Below are 22,961 nucleotides of genomic sequence, written 5' to 3'. Positions count from 1 at the left end.
AGATTCCACTCACTAGATTAAAGTCCTTGAAAGAGCTGGAAAGAAATTCTGGTAAGCTCCCAACCATATGCAAATAGCAAGCTGCCTTCCCATTTGCAAGCCTCATCTCTGAAAACTCCCTAAGGTGAGGAACAGTGGAGAAACCTGCCTCCTCAAATTTGCTTCTTGGTTATTAAATTAATTAATTAATTTAGGCTAAATAAAGGCTAGGAGAAATTGACAGTGTGAAACCTCTAGTATGATTTTCCAGGGATGGATTTCAGAGACAAGGCATTCAAGTCTAAAACTTTGTATTTTTACCATCTCATGTTTTTCAGTTGTTTATTTGCAGCATTTTAACCCTTCAGCACTTTTCCCTGGTCTCGCTTTCCTGTAATTCAAACAGCTCTGGAAAATTGCCTGTGGTGCTTCTTTAACCCAGCACCATCTTTTGATAATTTCCTGCAATTTTCTTTTTAAGCTAGACCATGTTTTAAGGCTCTGTGTCTAAATGTTTCTGTAATCAAGCATTCTCCTAGAATCAGTTTGAGCTCCCAGTACCTGGGATCATTCACTTTTTCCTTGATTTGCCAAAATGAACAGCAAACCTTCTAGAACTATAGATGTGGTCCTACCAGAAGAGAAATAACAGCAGCTGTTGGGGGATTACTTATGGGAAAGTGAGTTTTATCTTAAAACAAGAGAGATATTAATGCAATCAGTTAAGACTCTTATACAATAGGCATTATATTACACCAGAGTTTGAGCTTTGCATTGATTGTGGTATTTAAATTTCAATGGGCTGATTATGTATGAGAGGAAAATGACCAGTATTATGAATGTGCTGAAACAGACAGGGAAGGACCTTGCCTACAAAGTGAGAGGGAGAGGGAATGGGAGGGGGCACCACGTTCCCTTTATAGTCACCAGAGTTCAATAAAGCACCACTTATTTCCCAGCTTTTAAGAGCGCTTTTATCACAACGGTTCATACCTCACACTCCCTGGAGCCTGATTTGTTATAGGTGCAGGGTCCCGTCCCATTCAGCAGCATCTCGCTGGTCTCCGTGTTGGTGGGTTTATAATCTACATAAAATTCCTGGGTGCTGGGAGTCATTTGCTTTAGGGACTGTCTTTTCTTTTTCCTGTGCCTTCGCATGAGGGAGCGCTGCTGTAGCTGCTTCATGCTCGCAGGGTACCGCTTCCATGACACGTAGATAACGAGCAGGATGACGAGCACGGACAGGAAAAGGGCCACACTCCCTGCGATGATTTTATGGAAAGAGATGTGCTCGGTGTCAGCATCGGTCTCTGGGCCGGGCTCCGTGGCTCCCACTGTGGGGGGCAGAGGGGGCTTGCTCTCATGCTTCGGCCGGGGGAGCTTAGGCTTAAATGTCGGCTTGGGGAGAGCCCTGGCCAGATCAAACCTCTCCGTGGTACTTTTGCCACAGATGCTGTAGTTCTTCACGGCATCGATCACATTTACTCCTTGCAGCTCTTTGGGACTGGCACAGATAATTGTATTCTCCCTCAGACCTTTAAAACTTTTCAGCCAGTTTACCAGGGAACAGATATTTCTGCTGCATTCCCATATATTCCCGGCAAGACTGATGTCATTGAGAGATATCCAAGAATCCAAAATCTCTTGACCAATAAATGTAAGCTTATTGGAATCCAGGTTGAGGCGCTGCAGATTTGGGACACACTGGAAAACACTAGGTCCACTAAAAGCTTCAATCTCATTGCCTGATAAATCAAGCCTTTGTAATGAGCTCCAGGTCCAGGACATGGTCTGTCCTATGACACTGATTTTATTCCACTGCAAGTAAAGGTTCTGAAGGCTCACCAACCTTGGAAAAAGGGCCAGGTTGAGCTTAGAAAATTGATTGTGCTCCAGGTGAAGTTCTTTGAGTCTGATCATGCCAGCAAAGACATTCCTGGCTAAACTTCGGATCCGGTTATATCCCAGGTCCAAAAGTTCCAGATTGCGGCAGTCTTGGAATATTCGCACGGGGATGGTTCTCAGGGAGTTAGACCGTAAATGTAAACTCAGCAGCTTCCGCAATCCCCGAAACTGTTCAGATCCCAGAGAATGCAGCTGATTATAGGACAGATCCAAGTTCCGTAAATTTGTCACAGGTCTGAAGGTATTGTTGAGAAAATAGGAGATTCTGTTGGAACTCAGAATCAACTCTTTGAGTCTGCGTATTCCATTAAAAGCATTCTCATCAATATTGCTGATATGATTATGGTCAAGGTACAGCCAGGTGAGCTGGTTGAGCCCTTTAAATTGATTATACTTAAGTTTTTGAAGGCTGTTATAGCGAAGGGACAAACCTAAGCAACCAGCAGATATACTTGAGGGTATCTCCTGTAATTTCTGAGATTCACAATATACCATTTTGCCTTCACACCTACAGCCCTTAGGGCATCCTCGTTCGGCAGAAGAAAGCATTGTCAGTAAGACAGTGGGGGCTATAACCAGTGCTACAGCTGATCCGCTCAGTAGCCTAATTACATTGAAACCTGGAAATAAAAACAACTTAGAAAAGTTATCCCCCCAAAAAGGAATTCATTTATTTTTAACCAAGCAAAAATAGGCATGTATTTTCTTTTTTTAAAAAAATTAAATCTAGATAAACAACATTTAATATCAAATATCACCTCCTTGACATTTAAAGAGAATTGGCTTTAGGTTTTTTTTTTTTCTAAATAGTTAAGCAAGGAAACGTGTCCACTAAGCAATTGAATTTATAGTCCTAAGCACAGAAAGGTAATCTCTAAAATAATTAAGGCAGAATTACAACACAAACTAGAGGGTTTTGTTTTTGTTTTTGTCTTTTTTTTTTTTTTTTAAGAAGGAAAGAAGAAAAATGACAAAACATACCCATCCTTTGTATTGTTCAAAGGTCGTCCTTAGGTCTTTTGCTTTGGCTTAAGGGGCCACTTGCATGACAGCCCCTGTCAGCTGCACTGTGAGTCAGGGCTCGCTGACACCCAGGAAGAAAAATTGGACCCCTTGGGAGATGGACCGATTTTGGAACATTATTCTTTGCCAGCCACGCAGAACACTCCAAGAACAAATAAATTCCAGCACCGCATTTGTAGCAAAACATCAAAAAAATCTTCCTAGGTAATAGGATCTTCATGGATATTACGTTTTTGCATCTTTACAGTTTTTTTGTTGTTGTTGTGGGGGGGGACGTTAAAAAAAAAAAAAAAAAAACTGGCTTCTACAATTTCTTCTTATCGGAAAGCATGATGTATTCCTCCAGGCAACGTGGGGCTACCTGAGCTGCCACATCTGTATTCCATAGCCCAGCATTTCTGGTGGTGAGCACCCACTTCAGCCACAAAGCTGCGTTGGAGCCCAGGAGGCAGGAGAGCCCCGTACCGCACACACGCTCAGCTCACTTCTGCAGACTGTCATTCTGAAAGCTGCTCGGACTGTTGCTTTGGTTTCAGTGAATGCAGTCTTATGTAAAGCTGCCCCCAGTGGTGAAGAACATTATGGGCATGTGCAGAAATGTCTCTCTTTTATCTTGCAAATGAGCAGGCTCTCTGCTGGAAAATGAATGATTCTTTTGGGTGGCTCAATGGGAACTGAATGGTCACCGTAATCAATAACTAGCAACATTTTCTGTAATTTCCAAGTCTTGTTTTACAATTTGGCAATGTCTTTATTGTCTGCGTCCACTTAATCGCTAAACATGTACTGCCTAGAGTTTTTTCTGGAGCTTGACATTAAGTTCACAGACCGAATGTCAATTTTTCTTAACCTCAACGTAGGCTTTGGACTGAAATTTATAAAATGACTTATTGAGCTTTTCACAGAGAAGCATTAACTGCCTGCCCATTTGACCTCTTGGAGTCACAGTGATTATATTATGGAAGGTGTCTCAGGATGCTAAGATAGATGATACATTTTGGAATAGTGGGGATAACTAATGACATATAAATTGATGTGTCCAATAGCTTTTTTGGTTTTCTACAAAAGACATAATTGGCCTAATGGCTTATGGCTTGGTTTGTTGTTTTGGTTGCTGTCATTTGTTTTTAATTAGAAGAGAAATAAACCATTTGTAGTGCGAGTGGAAGAATCAAGAGATCATTTGGTTCAGTTTATTGATGCAGCTGCTATGTATTGCACTAATAATATTTATTGAGCACTTCCTAAGTGTTTTAAATGAGCAATCTTGTTTTATCTTTAAACAATATTATGATGTACGTCCCTTTATAACTTTCATTTTAAAGATGAGGAAACTGAGGCTTGGCGAGTAACTTGATGACATTCATGCAGCAAGTAAGTGGCAGAGCTGAGATGCAAATCCATCTCTCTCTTTCGCTTGGACCTCTAACCACTAGATGGTTTTCAGCAACAGTGTTCTCTTCATCTGATAGTGAGTCAAGTGAAAATTAGCCTGATTAGGACATTGAGTCAAGGAAGTTATAGTATCAGTCAATCAGTTAATCAATCTTGCTTCCTAGGTTTGTATAAACTTTGGTATGATTCTTTGAAAGAAGTATTATAAAAACTAATAAGAAGCAGTTTAGTCTAGTGATTAAGAGCATGGATTTTTGAACCCAGGATTAAATCCTGGCTACAAATTCCCAGCTATGTAAACTTGAATAGGTTACTTATCTTCTCTATGCCTCATTTTCTCTTCTACAAAATAGGTATGGTAACAAAAAACATTTCATAGAGGGTTTGAGAATTGTCAACTTAATATCTGTAAAGTACTTCAAATAGTGTGTAGCACATAATAAATGTGTGTTAGCTGTTATTTGAATATCAACTTTAATGTCTTTGCTGTCATTGCTTATTGTTTAGTATTGAATATTGACTGTACCAACTATCATTAACTCACAAAGAGCCTTTTCAACGAACATTTTTATGTTATTCACAATGGATTTCTAGGATTCACTCAGTCTTACCTTCTTTTAATAAGAGAGCTTTCTAAATCTCTATCATCTCAGCTTTATCTTTAAAATGAATCTTTTGGTTCTATGGCCCATAACTAGTAATTAATGTTTAATTCTTTCTTCCTAACACAGAATATGGTAACATCTGTCCCATAGAGAAAATCATTTTGTTTAAAGATAAATAGTGCACCTTAGAAGTTTGCCTTGTCAGTCTTTGTCAGGTGAATTGGCTGTGGAATGCCCCAGAGAGCTTTCACATTCTCTAAGGATGAGAAGTTGGGTAGTTGTTAGTCATGACAATCAAAAGGGTCCCACAGAAATAGTACAATGAAAATCACCAATTCCTCTGATAGTATGCTATGAAAAGGGCAGTGGTTCCTCCCAAATTATCCATGCTATTAATGCATGTAAAGCCCCCAGAGAGCTAGTTAAACATAAATTTCTCAGTCTTTCCCTCAAGATTCTGATTCATGGGATTGTAGAGGCTGCCCTTATCAACAGACTGATGGACAGGTAATTTTAAGAAATGCACTGTAAGGAAGTGATGAAAAATAACAAATTTTCTTCTCGTTGGAAGAGAGGATATGAAAGTTTATGATATTGTGATGTAGGTTCCATGAGGACAAAGATAGTGTTTTGTCTACTTCAGTTTCTCTAATAACTAAAAGAGAACTTGACACGTAATAGATGTTGTTATACATTTTTAATACATTTTTATGGGGATCATAAGTACGTTTGATGGGGAACAAAGTGGTTATGTAATACTAGTCTTGTGCACATGGGATTGATCTCTGCAGTGTTCCTGAGCCAATGATATTGGATACAATTTTGAAGGAAGTGTTCTTAAGTAAAGTGTGTAAAAGGCAAGAAACTAGAAAGTGGAAACATTTAGGTCAGCAAGTAATCTCTACCTTTTATGTGAACATCTCATCTTCATAGTTAAATCATAAATTTCATAAGAAAAGTAAATATACTTTTGAATATTTCCTTTGACATGTTACAACTTTAATCATCTAACATCCCAAATGGGGCTTGGCAACTTTTATCTATTAAAAAGTACTAGAGGAAATCACATTTATAATGTCTATCTCATATCTCTGTTGCTTGAGAACCTCTGATTTTTCTCCTTACTCTCCTTGCTTCTTCATGGGAAATAGATTTTGAGATGTCTGTTTTGCCTAACAGCTGCTGAGGGCTACTCTACAATGGATGGAGACCCCGTCAATTTCATGCTGCTCCTTGGTGGCAAGAACACAGATGAGCCCACTGAAAATGTAATTCTCTCACTCTGCTCTTCCTGGGGGAAATCTTGGATTATTTATGGTGAATCACATTCTTTTCTGTGTTTTACACCTTGTCCTTAGGTTTCAGTCATTTTTCTGATACCTTGGCTTCTGACCTCTTCTAGCTCCATAAATCCAACTTCATCCTCACCTTCACATTCAGTCTCGCGAATGATATTTCCTCTCAATATGAATCATTGGTTTCTTCCTCAATAGTAATGTATAGCCATTCTCGGACTGGGTCTGACTCCAGGGATTCTGTGTGGCCCTGACCTTGGCACTAGCCCTTAAGCTGGCATCACCACCAGATCTGTCTGGGGTCAATGTAATGAAGTGCCTCAAGAAGGGAGACCATTCATGGGGCTAGTAGAAAAACCCAAAAGTAAAATAATACAATTCAAAGCAGACTGAATACTTGAGACTGTAGAAATTAGCTCAAAGACATAGTCTTTTCCTTTCAAATGAAAGAAAAAAATAAAAAAAAGCTTATCTTCTAAAATATTTTAGCAGTCTGTTGTTGTACTTTTAAAAAGTTTATCCTCCTTTTACTTGTTGACTATAGCAAGAAGATTAGTTCTGATTTGCCTTTCAATAGAACCAAAATTATACTGCATTATGTATTTAAAATTCTTTTGCACTTACCACCACATACAGAACAAACCATAAACTACCTGACAAGTTAAATCATCCCAATGAAACTATAGCCTTAATGATTTATACAATTATAAAATGTAGTCATGTATCTAAAGACTTTTAAAAACTGTATGTATAGTACTTCAAATAGCTGTGCATATTTTGCTTCAATTGGGTAAACAAATTCTAAGTGTATATTGCTCAACTTGTGTCCACTATGAAATTGAATTGCCAAAAAAACTTAGAAAATCAGGGCTTAAGGGAGATGTACTGATATATTAACAATAGATTGGCCTCAGGGATTTCATTCATTTAACAAATACATTGTTTGGGTACCTGCTATGTACTAGGTACTGTTCCAGACACTTGGAATACATCAGTGTACAAAACAAAGATCTAAGCTTATATTCTAAAGGGGAGACATGGACAACCCCCCCCCACATAAATAGTATATTATTAGGTAGTAGGTACCATAGAGAAAAGAAAAGTGAGAATAGGGAAGATTGAGAGTGTAAGAGGTGAGATAAATTGTAATTTTACTTTTTAAAAAGCTTTTATTTAAATTCCAGTTAGTTGACATACACTGTAATATTAGTTTCAGGTATAGAATTTAGTGATTCAACACTTACATAAAACTCCCTATGCTCAACAGAAGTGCATTCCTTATCCCCATCACCTATTTAACCCATCCCCTCCACCCCTCTCCCCTCTGGTAACCATCAGTTTGTACTCTATAGTTAAGAGTCTGTTTCTTGTAATATTAAATGTTGGGATGGTTAGGGCCACTAAGAAAGTGGCTTGAGCAAAACCTGGAAGGAGATGAGGTTGTTAACCTTAAATATATAAAGGGACTGGCTAGTCTGAAGGCCCTCAAGTGGGAGATCATATGTACAATGAATTGCAAACGGGCCAATCTGTTTAGAATAGAGAGACCTAGAGTAGAGGAATTAAAGATGAATTCAGAGAGGTATTAGGTACTGGGTCTTGGAGGGCTTCATATGCCATTGTAAAAACTTTGGCTTTCTTCTGAAGGAAACTGGGGACCAACTCAAGATTTTGTGCAAACTAAAGATATGATCAAGTTACCTATTGAAAGGATAAGTCACACTGCTCTTATAGGAATAAACTCAAAATTAAGTTTGATTTATAAATATATTATGTAATATATCATATATTATATTATATAAATAAGAATAAAAGCAGGGAGATCAATAAGAAGGCCTTTGTACCAATCCAGGAGAGAGATGATGGTGACTTGGGCCATCACTTGAAAGTGATGAGAATTGGTTAGTTTTTGGATATATGTTTAGGTAAAACCAACATGAGTTTTCTAATGGATTAGGAGTGGAGGTATGAGATAAAGAAATCAAAGATGATTCCTATTTCATAAATTGAGCAACTAGAGGGATGGTGAAGCTATTAGCTGCTTCTTTGGGTCAAGTTTTGAGAATAGGATCAACAATTCTCCAGAGTAATTTATAAATAAACATTGGAAACACCAAAAAAAGAGTCAACACATTTGAATTAACTTTAAATTTGGTTATCACTTCTCTTCAATTTTGTGAGACTCTTATTTTTGAAAACATCTTGATATTAGCTCCCATCACCTAAGGTATTTCAAAATACAAAGGACCATGATGTATTTTAAAATATTTTATGAAATGATTAGCAAAATTAGCCCCTGAACAACAGCAACATGGATTTTTATTCAGATAACCTAGACATAGACAATGTCTTTGCATATGGCTTTGGAAGGCAACAGAACCAAAAGATTTGGTGAAAACTGAAAATTACATAAAGATCAGATTTGGGACCATTTGGACTAAATATACTAGAAAACAAATTCAGTGCATCCAAAATGTCCTTCTAAAATAATTTAGAGAATGATATATGTTTTTTATTGCATATGTCAATTAACATTTGGAATTTGGAACTAATTCTGGCTAAACTTCTCAGGATTTCAGTTGCTTATCTGCAAAATGGGACACATAATACCTGTGTTATGAATTTCTAAGGCTTTTGTATAGGATCAATTTCCCTAATTTATGGTTAAATACTTCAGAGACTATAAAGTGGTATAAAATGTTTCTGGAATCAGAGTACTTATGAGAAAATGAATTTTCTTTAATTCTGTCTAGGGTCTCTGGTCATGAGCATATCCTGCGACAAACATGTATCAAGGGACACTAACACGACCAAGAGTGGAGTCAGGCTTTACCAATAAATAAAAAAATTCTTCAGTATTACCTTTCTACTACACTTTTAATATCACAACCATTTATTATACAGCATACATTTTTGACATTCTGTATTCTAACTCACAAAGTGCTTTCACCAGTACATGCATTTTTGGGGAAGATTTTATTTATTTGAGAAAGAGAGAGAATGAACAGTGGGGAGGGATATAGGGAGAGCAAGCAAGGGAGAAGCAGAGTTCCCATTGAGCAGAAAGCCAGCTGTGGGGCTCCATCCCAGGACCCCAGGATCGTGACCTGAGCCCAAGGTAGACACTTAACCAACTGAGCCATCCAGGTGCCCCAATTGATCTAGATATTGTAAAAAGCTTAATCTTTTTGATGAAATACCCTATCATGTGGTAGAGTTGTCAGAAAGCTAACAAAGAATTCCCTACAGCTATGAATACGAGTTTCTTTATTTCTAGCTCTTAGAATACACATATGCACTTATACATTTGTAATTATATCCTGATCTTTCATAAGAGCATTAACATGTCTCTGAAATATCTTTATTTTCCATCTGCTTGCTTCAAGGGCTCTATTAAAAACCGTGTTTGGTCACATATGGTTATGAGTGAACATCCTTGACTTAAATAAAGAAAGTTCCAGATCTGACCATTAAAGTGGTCTCTCAATGTCTTTCTGAAATGAAGCAAATTCAAAATGAGTGAGACATTAGAGGGTTATCTAGCACATGTCCTACTCCCTAACTTGAAGGTACATTTATGTTGTAACACCAATCCATATTTTTTTCCTACCTTTTTTAAAAAAATTAACATATAATGTATTATTAGCCGCAGAGGTATAGGTCTGTGAATCGTCAGGCTTACACACTCCCAGGACTCACCATAGCACATACTCTCCCCACTGTCCATAACCCAACCACCCTCTCCCTCCCCATCCCCCTGCAACCCTCAGTTTGTTTTGTGAGATTAAGAGTCTCTTATAGTTTGTCTCCCTCCTGATCCAGTCTTATTTCATTTTTTCCCTTCCCTATCCCCCAAACCCCCCACTTTGCCTCTCAAATTCCTCATATCAGGGTGATCATATGATAATTGTCTTTCTCTGATTGACTTATTTCGCTCAGCACAATACCCTCTAGTTCCATCCATGTCATTGCAAATGGCAAGATTTCTTTACTTTTGATGGCCGCATAGTATTCCGTTATGTGTGTGTGTGTGTGTGTGTGTGTGTGTGTATACATATATATGATATATGTATATATATATATATCACATCTTGTTTGTCCATTCATCTGTTGATGGACATCTAGGTTATTTCCATAGTTTGGCTATTGTGGACATTGCTGCTATAAACATTTGGGTACACGTGTCCCTTCGGATCACTACCTTTGTATTTTTAGGGTAAATACCCAATAGTGTGATTGCTGGGTTGTAGGGTAGCTCTATTTTCAACTTTTTGAGGAAGCTCCATGCTGTTTTCCAAAGTGGCTATACCAGCTTGCATTCCCACCAACAGTGTAGAAGGGTTCCCCTTTCACCACATCCTCACCAGCATCTGTCATTTCCTGACTTGTTAATTTTAGCCATCCTGAATGGTGTGAGGTAGTAACTCATTGTGGTTTTGATTTGTATTTCCCTGATGTCGAATGATGTTGAGCACTTTTCATGTGTCTGTTGGCCATGTGGATATCTTCTTTGCAGAAATGTCTGTTTATGTCCTGGCCCATTTCTTGATTAAATTATTTGTTCTTTGGTGTTGAGTTTGATAAGTTCTTTATAGATTTTGGATACTAGACCTTTATTTGATATGTCATTTGCAAATATCTTCTCCCATTCTGTTAGTTGTCTTTTGGTTTTGTTGACTGTTTCCTTTGCTGTGAAAAAGCTTTTGATCTTGATGAAGTCCCAATAATTCATTTTTGCCCTTGCTTCCCTTGCCTGGGGCGATGTTTCTAGGAAGAAGTTGCTGTGGCTGAGGTCGAAGAGATTGCTGCCTCTGTTCTCCTCAAGGATTTTTATGGATTCCTGTCTCACATTGGGGTTTCTCATCCATTTTAAGTCTGTTTTTGTGTGTGTTGTAAGGAAATGGTCTAGTTTCATTTTTCTGCATGTGGCTGTCCAATTTTACCAATACCATTTGTTGAAGAGACTGTCTTTTTTCCATTGGACATTCTTTCACAGATTAGTTGACCATAGAGTTGAGGGTCTGTTTCTGGACTCTCTATTCTGTTCCATTGATCTATATGTCTGTTTTTGTGCCAGTACCATACTGTCTTGATGATAACACCATTGTAATAGAGCTTAAAGTCCAGAGTTTTGATTCCGCCAACTTTGGCTTTCTTTTTCAACATTCCTCTGGCTATTTGAGGTCTTTTCTGGTTCCATATAAATTTTAGGATTATTTGTTCCATTTCTTTGAAAAGAAGTTGATGGTATTTTGATAGGGATTGCATTAAACCTGTAGATTCCTTTAGGTAGCATAGACATTTTCACAATATTTGTTCTCCCAGTCAATGAGCATGGAATGTTTTTCCATTTCTTTGTATCTTCCTCAGTTTCTTTCATGAGTACTTTATAGTTTTCTGAGTAGAGATTCTTTGCCTCCTTGGTTAGGTTTATTTCTAGGTATCTTACGGTTTTGAGTGCAATTGTAAATGGGATTGACTCCTTAATTTCTCTTGCTTCTGTCTTGTTGTTGGTGTATAGAAATACTATACAGCTCCTAGTTTCATTTATTTGTCCTATTAGTGGTTTTTTTTTGTTTCCATTTCATTGATTTCTCCTCTGAACTTTATTATTTCTCTTGTCCTGCTGGGTTTAGGCTTTATTTGCTGTTCTTTCTTCAGCTCCTTTAGGTGTAGGGTTAGGTTGAGACCTTTCTTGTTTCTTGTATAGTTATATATTTTCCTCTCAGGACTGCCTTTGCTGTGTTCCACAGATTTTGAACTGTTGTGTTTTCATTATCATTCGTTTCCATGAATTTTTTCAATTCTTCTTTAATTTCCTGTTGACCCATTCATTCTTTAGTAGGATGCTCTTTAGCCTCCATGTATTTGGGTTCTTTCCAACTTTCCTCTTATGATTGAGTTCTAGCTTCAGAGCATTGCGGTCTGAAAATATGCAGGGAATGATCCCAATCTTTTGGTACTGGTTGAGACCTGATTTGTGACCCAGGATGTGATCTATTCTGGAGAATGTTCCATGTGCACTAGAGAAGAATGTGTATTCTGTTGCTTTGGGATGGAATGTTCTGAATATATCTGTGATGTCCATCTGGTCCACCGTGCCATTTAAGGCCTTTATTTCCTTGCTGATCTTTTGCTTGGATGATCTGTCCATTTCAGTGAAGGGAGTAGTTAAAGTCCCCAACTATTATGGTATTATTGTTGATGTGTTTCTTTGATTTTTTTTTTATTAATTGGTTCATAGAGTTGGCTGTTCTCACATTAGGGGCATAGATATTTAAATTGTTAGATCTTCTTGTTGGACAGACCCTTCAAGTATGATATAGTGTCCCTCCTCATGTCTTATTATAATCTTTGGCTTAATATCTAACTTGTTTGATATAAGGATTGCCACCCCATTTTTTTTTTTAATGTCCATTAGCATGGTCACTTGTTTTTTACCCACTCGCTTTATTTTTTTTGTTTTATTTTTTTTTTAAAGATTTTATTTATTTATCTGACAGAGAGAAATCACAAGTAAGCAGAGAGGCAGGCAGAGAGAGAGGAGGAAGCAGGCTCCCCGCTGAGCAGAAAGCCCGATGTGGGGCTCGAACCCAGGACCTGGGATCATGACCTGAGCCGAAGGCAGCGGCTTAACCCACTGAGCCACCCAGGCGCCCCTACCCACTCGCTTTAAATCTGGAAGTGTCTTTGGGTCTAAAATGAGTTTCTTGTAGACAGCATATTGATGGGTCTTGTTTTTTAATCCATTCTGATACCCTATGTCTTTTGGTTGGGACATTTAGCCCATTTACATTCAGGGTAACTATTGAAAGATATGAATTTAGTGCCATTGTATTGCCTGAAAGGTGATTGTTACTGTGTATTGTCTCTGTTCCTTTCTGGTCTATGTCACATTTAGGCTCTCTCTTTGCTTAGAGGACCCCTTTCAATATTTCCAGTAGGGCTGGTTTGGGGTTTACAAATTCTTTAGTTTTGTTTGTCCTGAAAGCTTTTTATCTCTCCTTCTATTTTCAGTGACACCTAGCTGGATATAGTATTCTTGGCTGCATGTTTTTCTCGTTTAGTGCTCTGAACATATCATGCCAGTTCTTTTTGGCCTGCCAGGTCTTTGTGGATAAATCTGCTGTCAATCTAATATTTTTACCATTGTATGTTACAGACCTCCTGTCCTGGGCTGCTTTCAGGATTTTCTCTTTGTTACTAAGACTTGTAAGTTTTACTATTAGATGACAGGGTATGGACATATTTTTATTGATTTTGAGGCAGATTCTCTGTGCCTCCTGGATTTTGATGCTTGTTCCCTTTGCCGTATTAGGGAAATTATCTATTATAATTTGCTCCAATATACCTCCTGCCCCTCTCTCTCTTTCTTCTTTCTGGAATCCCAATTATTCTAATATTATTTTGTCTTATGGTATCACTAATCTCTCTACTTCTCCCCTTGTGGTCCAGTAGTTGTTTGTCTCTCTTTTGCTCAGCTTCTTTATTCTCCATCATTTGGTCTTCTCTATCACTAATTCTCTCTTCTGCTTCATTTATCCTAGGAGTAAGAGCCTCCATTTTTTATTATACCTCATTAATAGCTTTTTTGATTTCAGCTTGGTTAGATTTTAGTTCTTTTATTTCTCCAGAAAGGGCTTTTATTTCTCCAGACAGGGTTTCTCTAATATCTTCCATGCCTTTTTGGAGCCCAGTTAGCACCTTGAGAATCGTCATTCTGAACTCTAGATCTGACATATTACCAATGTCTGTATTGATTAGGTCCCTAGCCTTTGGTACTGCCTCTTGTTCTTTTTTTTTTTTTTTTTTTTTTTTTTTGTGGTGAGTTTTCCCGCCTTGTCGTTTTATCCAGATAAGAATATATGAATGAGAGAATAAAATACTGAAAGGGTGACAAAGATCCCAGAAAAATATACGCTCACCAAATCAGAAGAGACCCCAAATTGAATTTAAAAAATTAAAAAAATATATATATATAATAGACTGGTGAATAGAACAGAGCCACCCACTTGATATTGGGTGTATTTTGGTCTCTTAGAAGAAACTACCTCTCACTAAAATAAGGGTAAACATGATGAAGGGATGGAATATGACTGTAAGGATGAAAATTTAAAATAAGGGACACCTGGGTGGCTCAGTTAGTTAAGCAGCTGCCTTTGGTTCAGGTCATGATCCCAGTGTCCTGGGATCGAGTCCCACATTGGGCTCCTTGCTTGGCGGGGAGTCTGCTTCTCCCTCTGCCTCTGCCTCTCTGTCTGCCTGTGCTCGTGCTCTCTCTCTCTAACAAATAAATAAAATCTTTAAAAAAAATTTAAAATAAAATTCTAAAAAAGGAATTGATAAGATAAGTTGGTTGGAAAAAGAAAGGAGGAAAAAAAAGGGTTGGGTGGGAGAGAATGTGCTCAGGCTAGAGACTTGTACAAAGCCCTGTGTTAGATTTAGGGCATATTTTGATCTATTAGAAGAAATTGTATCCCCAAATTTTTTAGAATAAGAAAACCCTTTATGTATACAAAAAATAAGGTTAAATACAATGAAGGATAAAATATGAATATAATAATGAAGGTTTATAAATATTTTTTAGAAAGGTATTGTTAAAATAAACTAGTTAAAAATGTTAAAATAGGAAAGAGGAAAAATTTAAAAAATTAGAATAAGAAAAAAATAAAATTAGAAAAATTAATTAACTTTGCAAGACTAAAGAATCATGGGGAGAAAGCCATGAATTCCATGCTTTGCTTTCCCCTCCTTTGGAATTCCACTGTTCTCCTTGATCTTGAGCTTGGCCTTAGCTGGATGTTCTTGCTGATCTTCTGGGGAGGGGCCTTTTGTAGTGATTCTCAAATGTCTTTGCCTGAGGCGGAATTGTGCTGCCCTTGCCAGGGGCCGGGCTGAGTAATCTGCTTGGGTTAGCTGTCGGGAGCTTTTGTTCCCTGAATGCTTTCCATAGAGGTCTGGAGGATGGGAATGAAAATGGCGGCCTCAGTGTCCAGTCTGGAAGAGCCGAGAGCTGCCCCCCCCCACGCGCTCCTCAGTGCGCCCTCAGGGAAAAATGCTCAATCACTCCCCTCTCCCTGGTCTCTGGCCGCATTCCAAGCTCACCTGGCCTGTGACTGAGCACCCCTGTCTCTGGCACACAGCCCCATTTGGAGTCTCCAAACCCAGCAGATTCCTGCCTCCAGAGAAGGAAGGTGAGTCTCCCCGGATCTGCCACTTGTGGAGTCCCTGCTCAAAGAGCAGTGGCCTGAATGTGCTGCAGATCACAGTTTAAGGTAACCCTGAGGTGGGAGCTCACTTCTTGGCTCCATCTCTGTAGCCGGCTTCCCTGCTCTGATACCTGTGAGCTCTGCTACACTCAGACACCCCCGATCCTTCTTGACCCCATGGGACCTGAGACCACATTGTCCCTGCAAGGGCTCCAACCCCACTTGCCCTCTGGAGTAATGTCCCTCAGTGGAGCAGACTTTAAAATTTGAATTTTGTGCTCCATTGCTTGGCCCCTCCCCCTGCTGTCTATCTTCCCATCGCTTTAGATTCACTTCTCTGCATATCTATCCTTTCAGAAAGTGGTCGATTTTCTGAAAGAATTGCTGCTCTTCTTCTATCTCCTGTTGGGTTTGTCGGTGTTCGGAATGGTTTCATAAGCATCTTAGCTGAACTCCTGCGACCTGATGTTATCTCAGTCTGCTATTCCTCCATCATCTTGACTCCTACCACACCAGTCCATATTTTCAGGTTTCGTTGCATTACTCACCTTACTTTCTTCAGAGGTAGCCCTAAGCTAAATTTGGGAATAGGGAAAAATAACAGACTCTTAAAGAATAACACTTAGTGGAAGACTTCTGAAAACTAAGAAAACTACATGGCTTTGAGGAAATTTTTTTTTCCATTTTTTTCAGTGGAAATTTTAAAACATATACAAAAGTAGAGGAAATAGTATAATAAACCTCAACTTCAATAGTTATCAATATTTTGCTAATTTTTTTCATCTATCCCTGCCCCTTTTTTCATGTACACCCCCCTCCCTTTTTTTTCTTGGAGAATGTTAAAAACACATCTCAGGGGGTGCCTGGGTGGCTCAGTGGGTTAAAGCCTCTGCCTTCGGCTCAGGTCATGATCCCAGGGTCCTGGGATCGAGCCCCGCATTGGGCTCTCTGCTCAGCGGGGAGCCTGCTTTCTCCTCTCTCTCTGCCTGCCTCTCTGCCTACTTGTGATCTCTGTCTGTCAAATAAATAAATACAATCTAAAAAAAAAAAAACAAAAACAAACAAAAAACCCCCACACATCTCAGAAATCATGGCACTTTACTCATATACCCATATATATTTACTCTATGCAATTCTAACCAATAGGGACTTTTAGTTTAACCATCTGCTATTATTGCACCTAACAAAAATAATAAGTTCATAAAATTGCTTTGTAGTCAAGATTTAAGCAAAGCACAGATACTGCATTTTTTTCATGTTTCTGAAATCTCTTTAATTTTTCAAGGCCATTAATTTGTTGAGAGATACCAGGTCATTTGGGCTTCATCTTGTTTCATGCTCTGCATTGGTTAATTGCTTTCCTTTGTGTCAGTGTCATTTAACTTGCAAGGAGTAAGTTTTAATAACACATATGTTGAGCAAATATCCATTTATTAATTTAAGCAGGATATCTAGCTCCAATGGATGCATACAACATCTATTTACTTTCAGTAGGAAATCTATGACTTACCAAACTTTTCAGTAAACTGAGACTTAGATCTTAGAAAAAGAAATGTATATCTATTTTGTGGTATTTATACTGTCAAATTCAGTAATGGGTCAAATGACAAGTTTGGGAATGGGAATTAATATTAAGGTGTCACAAGTCTATGTTTAATATGGTTTAATCTTTGTATTTACTAGTATTTCTATTCATACTTCCATCACACTTGCCCATAGTCAGCAAAAACAATTATTTGATGTTCCTTGCTAAACAAACCTAATTTTTGTATTGATGTTGAGGTATTCTAACAAATGCTCAAAAAATTCCTATCAAGAGAATAAAAATCAAAAGTCACTTATAGTCATTGATATTAAGAGAAATCAGTATTCTAGCTTTTCATTTAGAAAAAATTCCATGAAGGAATTTGTAAGAATGTAAGGCACACTGTAAAATTTATAGTCTTGTGTATATATTCCCAAATTTCTTATAATTTCTTACAGCAAAACAAAAGAGTTTTAGAGTAACTATAAACATCTCTTAACCAAATTTTCACCTTAATATTTGATGTTCTACTTTGCATGTATGGCTGTGTTTTGAATATAAAGCCAGTATTGTTTAAATGCTATCATAATAAACATTTTGCTATATTTGCTTCATATATATTCTGATGTAACAAGAATTTTTAAAGAAAAAAAAATTCTGTTCTGACCCATTTAGGTTGTTTGACAGAATACCACAGATTGGATGGTTTTTAAATAACAGAAATTTATTTCTCACAGTTCTGGAGTCTGGGAAGTCCGAGATCAATAAGCCAGCAGTTTCTATGTCTGTCGAGGGGCTGCTTCCTGGTTCATAGGGATGTCCTCTTTTCTTTATAACTTCACATGACATAAGGAGAAAGGGATCTCTCAGGGGCCTCTTTTATAAGGGCGCTAATCCCTTCGTGAGGGCTCACCCTTTATGACCTAATCACCTCCCCAAAGCCCCACCTCCAAATACCATCACACTGGGAATTAGGTTTCAACATATGAATGTGGAGGGGGCACACAAACATTCAGTCTATAGCATTTTCTATTTTCTGTTGTATTTTTAAAGCATGGTATATAATACTTCCCATTGAGTACACTAGTTTATTTTAAAATCTTCCTTCCTAACAAATATATCAGCATTAAGGATTAATTTAATTAAGCATTAAATTCCCCAGCCACCAGGTGGGGAAAAATAATAGAAATCTAGATTTGGATTAAAAACCATAATGTCCTACTGGTTAATTTTATTTTTGTTTTTGAAGCAGTAAGTCTGATATTTTTGATTTTATGCTGCAGACCTAAAAGATATGAAACTTCTGAGAAGAGGAACGCGGCATAGGTTTGCAGTATAGTGGCAGGGAATAGGAGCCTGAGTCCTTATATTATGGTAAAATGTATCAGTCTATTTGAGGACTCTTTCAAACTGGGCTGGAGAAACCTTCTGTGTATTGTCAATGCTTAATCCCGATTGAAGACTTGTTCCCTTAAGAGTGCGGGGAATGCTTAGGAATCTCCTGTGGCTAACAGCAGAGCCCCCATGTGGCAAAACTGTGACTCAGGCAGAAATTGACTTAGTCCCTGGAAGCAAATGCTACAGGTCCTTAATAATAGTAAAATTTCTTCATCTGTCCTGGATTGAGAATTTATTTATTCAGTGAATATCTATCAAGCTCTTCTGCTGTTCTTTGTCCTGAGAATACAACAGTGAATAAGACAAAGTGCCTACCATCAGAGGACTTGCATTCTAGTTAATAAGATGGTAAAAAATAAGCACCAGAGGCACACAGAGCAATGCCAAATAGAAATAGTGCTATGAAGACAAATAACAGAGGATACGGGGTTGTGACGGTTTGATAGAAAAGTCAGAAAATTGGGGCGCCTGGGTGGCTCAGTGGGTTAAGCCGCTGCCTTCGGCTCAGGTCATGATCTCAGAGTCCTAGGATCGAGCCCCACATCGGGCTCTCTGCTCAGCAGGGAGCCTGCTTCCTCCTCTCTTTCTGCCTGCCTCTCTGCCTGCTTGTGATCTCTCTGTCAAATAAATAAATAAAATCTTAAAAAAAAAAAAAAAGAAAAGTCAGAAAATCCCTTTCTGAGGACTTCACATTTGAGAGCAAGCAGGAAGCAACTAGTGTGACTTTCTGTTCTCTCTTTGGGATTTTCATTGATCACCACCACCGTTTTTGCCATGCCTTCAGGCGGCCACTGCTCCTGCCCCCCACCCCTTCCTTAACACACCAGCTCCACAGAAGGCATGTTCTTTTTTTGGAGTAAACAGCACAGCTGAAAGTTTAAACAAAATTTCAAGAAATGAAAAAAAAAAAAGAGAGAGAGAGACTTAGGAGATCACACAAAAAGAACACACAGAAATATAACTCACAATATGAATCTGACACCAAGTTGGCTTTCATAGACCCAGTTTTCTGAAGAGTTGACATCAGGAATATTTGTCCCATCACAAGTGATACCACCCACACAGACACTGTTGCAGTCTTCATCATGTATATTAGATCCTCACACAGCAGGCCTACGATTCGAGCAAGTTTCACACATACAATAAATTCACACACACAATAACTTTTCTCTAAGTACCTCTTTACCTCTTAGTGATCTTCTCTCATCTCCAGTAGTTTGTCCCTGGATGCCTATAGTGACCCACTTCTTTCTGGATATTTTTTCCATTTACAACAAATGAATTCTACAATATTAACTGATAATGGGTTTAGAGTATTAGCTTTCTCAGGGTACTTGAAATTTAACAGGTAACCAGGAAATGGAAAATATTAAGGAATCATTGAGAACTGAATTTTATGTACGTAGTTCGAGAAGCAAATAGGGAAAAGACTTGTACTGAAAATATCTGTATTGCTTCTCCTCAGCTTCTTCAATTACTCTTTTTGGGTTCAGTGACTTTATTTTATCTACCATTTCTTTTCTTAAAATATTTCTGAATTTTGTTGATATTTTCATTTCTTGCTATTTTAACTGAAGATTAATATATTCTCTCTCACTTTCCTATTTATTATTAATATAGTATTAAATAAGTAGTACTTAATTAAAGATGACTGTGTAAACAATGATGCTGCCGGATTAAATGGTGTCCTGGATTATGTCCCCATTCTCATTCAACCTTTTGTTTTTCTTGCACTTAAGAATTGTCCCTATTTTCTCTCTCTCCCTGTCTTTCAAATTTGCTTAGATTTTGCCCATTCATAGTGCGAGTTGTTATTCCCAATATTTTAAAAGATTTTTCAAGTGTTTAATTTTTCCAAATAGTTCATTCAGATAAAGCCTTCCTTCCTTTGCAGCACTCTGTTTCTCAAATATCTAATATGAGCTGTATCTCATTATGGCTGTTAACCTAGTATTCCCCTTCTCCATTCTCCCCTTTCCTGGATCCCATATATTAATTTTCTTAGTTTACCACTGATTTTGTTGAAACGTATCCACTGTGTTCCACTATGTTTTTATCAAATGCATCAGAGATGCATTTGATATAAAAATTCTGTGTCTGATTTTTTTTTAGTTTATCCTAACTGATTAATAAATTGGAGTATATAATTCACAATTGGAAATCATTTTCCCTCAGAATCTTTTAGCCATTGGTCTATTATCTTCTAACACCCACTCTTGCCATTGAGAACCAGGTTCTATTCTGATTCCTAATCCTTTGTGTATAATTTTTGGAAGATTTTGTGATACTTTATTTTCTCTGGTATTTGGAAATTGTACAAGGGTGTACTTTGATTTGGGTCTTTCATCATTCATTGTGCTGAGTATTCAATAGACCTTTTATTTTTTTATTATTTTTTTATTTTTTTAAAGATTTTATTTATCTGACAGAGAGAGATCACAAGTGGGCAGACAGGCAAGCAGAGAGAGAGAGAGAGGAGGAAGCAGGCTCCCTGCAGAGCAGAGAGCCTGATGTGGGGCTCGATCCCAGGACCCTGAGATCATGACCTGAGCTGAAGGCAGAGGCTTAACCACTGAGCCACCCAGGTGCCCCTCAATAGACCTTTTAAATCCAGCAACTTGTGTCCTTTGGTTATGTAAAAATTTATTTTTGTCTTTTATTTTAATTATCAGTCCCCATTTTCTCTGTTCTCTCTCTCTTATTCTGGAACTTTCATTGAGCAGATTTTGGATTTCCTGGATTGATTCTTTGTTGTTGCATTTTTTTTCTCCTATTTTTCCATCTCTTTATATTCTTGTCTTACTTTCAAGAGATTTCTTCAGCTTTATGTTACAAAATTTTATCTATTTATTAAAAATTTAGAACAGGTGTCAGCAAACTATGGCACAGCCAAATCTAACAATGATGCTGTTAGGTCAAGTGGTGCAAATAAGTTAAACTTTTGTAATTCCTTTAGTTATTCATGCTCACCCATTTATGTATTATCTATGAATGCTCTCATTCATTAATGGCAAAGTTTAGAGACTTCAAATCCTGTAACCTTACAGTATTTGCCATGTATCTCTTTATAAAAAAAATTGGCTGATCCTCTACCTCCCCCAATTTAGGTGATCATATTTGTTATCCATAGGAGCTCTTTTTTGGTTTTCTTTTTCTCCTTCTTCATTGTATACTGTTTTATTTCTATAAATGTGATATCTTTCTGTTTTGGGTTTTTTTTTTTTTTTTAGATTTTATTTATTTATTTGTCGGAGAGAGCACAAGTGGGGGGGAGGGGCAGACAGAGCAGGCAGAGGGAGAAGCAGGCTCCCCACTGAAAAGGAAGCCCAATGTGGGGCTCCATCTGGGACCCTGAGATCATGACCTGAGCAGAAGGCAGATGGTTAACCAACTGAGCTACCCAGGCATCCCTGTGATATCTCTTTTTCACTCTAAGATATTACACAGAGTGTTTTGGTACTATATTTTTGGTGCAATGTCACTATTTCCTCTGAGGTATTTAGTTTGTTTTGGTCCCTTTTATGTTGGAAGCTTTATTCAGATGTTAAGTTTCTCACGTGCTTATTCAGATTGAGTGAAGCACTAAAAGCTGAAAGAAAGTTCCTTGTGAATGGGTAGGGTTTTGGCTATGCACTTTTGTGGGACTAAGATTTAAAAAAGAACTTGCTTTTTCACTGAGGAATCTTCAGATACATGAATATAGATAGTTTCCGCTGGAGTCCCCCAACCTCCTTCACTGTAGCTGGAGGCTACCAGTGTTTTGGGGACAAAGCAGGAGAAGGATGCTGAGGTCCCCAAGTTCATTATGTACATTCTCATTTAATTTTCCTGTTTTCAATCCCAAGCTTCAGTGCTTTACCTCATATACTTTGATCTAGCTTCTCGTGTTTGGATTTACAGAAAAAAAAATTTTTTTTTTCTCTGCTGGAAGAAATGAGTAGTAAGTAGTGCCCTAGTCTGCCCAGGATGACTCTATAACATATATCATAGACCAGGTGGCTCACACAACAGAAATAGTTTTGAAGGGTGGAAGTCTGAAATCAAGGTGCCAGCATGTTTGGACTCTTGGTGAGGTTTCTCCTCCTGGTTTGCAGATGGACACATATTTGCTGTATTCTCACACAGTGGAGAGAGATCATCTCTCTTGTGTCTCTTCTTTTTTTATTTTTTTAAGATTTATTTATTTGACAGAGAGAGACACAGGGAGAGAGGGAACACAAGCAGAGGGAGTGGGAGAGGGAGAAGCAGGCTTTCTGCTGAGCAGGGAGCCGGAAGTAGAGCTCTGTCCCAGGGCCCTGGGATCCTGACCTGAGCCAAAGGCAGATGCCCAATGACTGAACACCCAGATGCCCCTCTTGTGTCTCTTCTGATAAGAGCAATGACCCCATTCAGAAATGAAAATTTCACCTTCATGACCTAATTCCCTCCCAAAGGCCTCACCTCCAAATACCATTATTTTGGGTATTACCGCTTTAACATATGAATTTGTGGTGGGAGGCAGGGGGAACACAAACATTTGGTCCACAGCAGATTGTTTCTTGGTTTCTTGGGGTGAAGATGGGGATCTGGCACTCTTCATGAATACTTTAAACCAGTCCCCATATTTTTAGTGACCCCCCTTTCTGAA

At 38.1% G+C, this 22,961-nt stretch overlaps 2 protein-coding genes across 5 annotated transcripts in view; one reads left to right on the top strand and one right to left on the bottom strand.

Moving 5' to 3' along the window:
* The window catches only part of LRRTM3 (leucine rich repeat transmembrane neuronal 3), a 165,262-nt gene extending 161,604 nt beyond the window's left edge, over positions 1-3,658 (bottom strand). Inside the window, exons 1-2 of the mRNA XM_047701800.1 lie at positions 2,866-3,658; positions 973-2,504 (exon numbers count right to left, since the gene is read on the bottom strand). Coding sequence (XP_047557756.1) covers positions 973-2,504; positions 2,866-2,869 — 1,536 coding nt within the window. The 5' untranslated portion in view covers positions 2,870-3,658. The remainder of the gene's footprint in view (positions 1-972; positions 2,505-2,865) is intronic.
* The window catches only part of CTNNA3 (catenin alpha 3), a 1,776,580-nt gene that overhangs the window by 779,347 nt on the left and 974,272 nt on the right, over positions 1-22,961 (top strand). The gene's annotated exons all lie outside the window — the stretch shown is intronic.

Source organism: Lutra lutra, chromosome 14 (assembly GCF_902655055.1).
Source record: "Lutra lutra chromosome 14, mLutLut1.2, whole genome shotgun sequence".
NCBI lineage: Eukaryota > Metazoa > Chordata > Mammalia > Carnivora > Mustelidae > Lutra > Lutra lutra.
The sequence above is the reverse complement of the archived record's forward strand: the minus strand, read 5'-3'. Positions and strand labels throughout refer to the sequence as shown.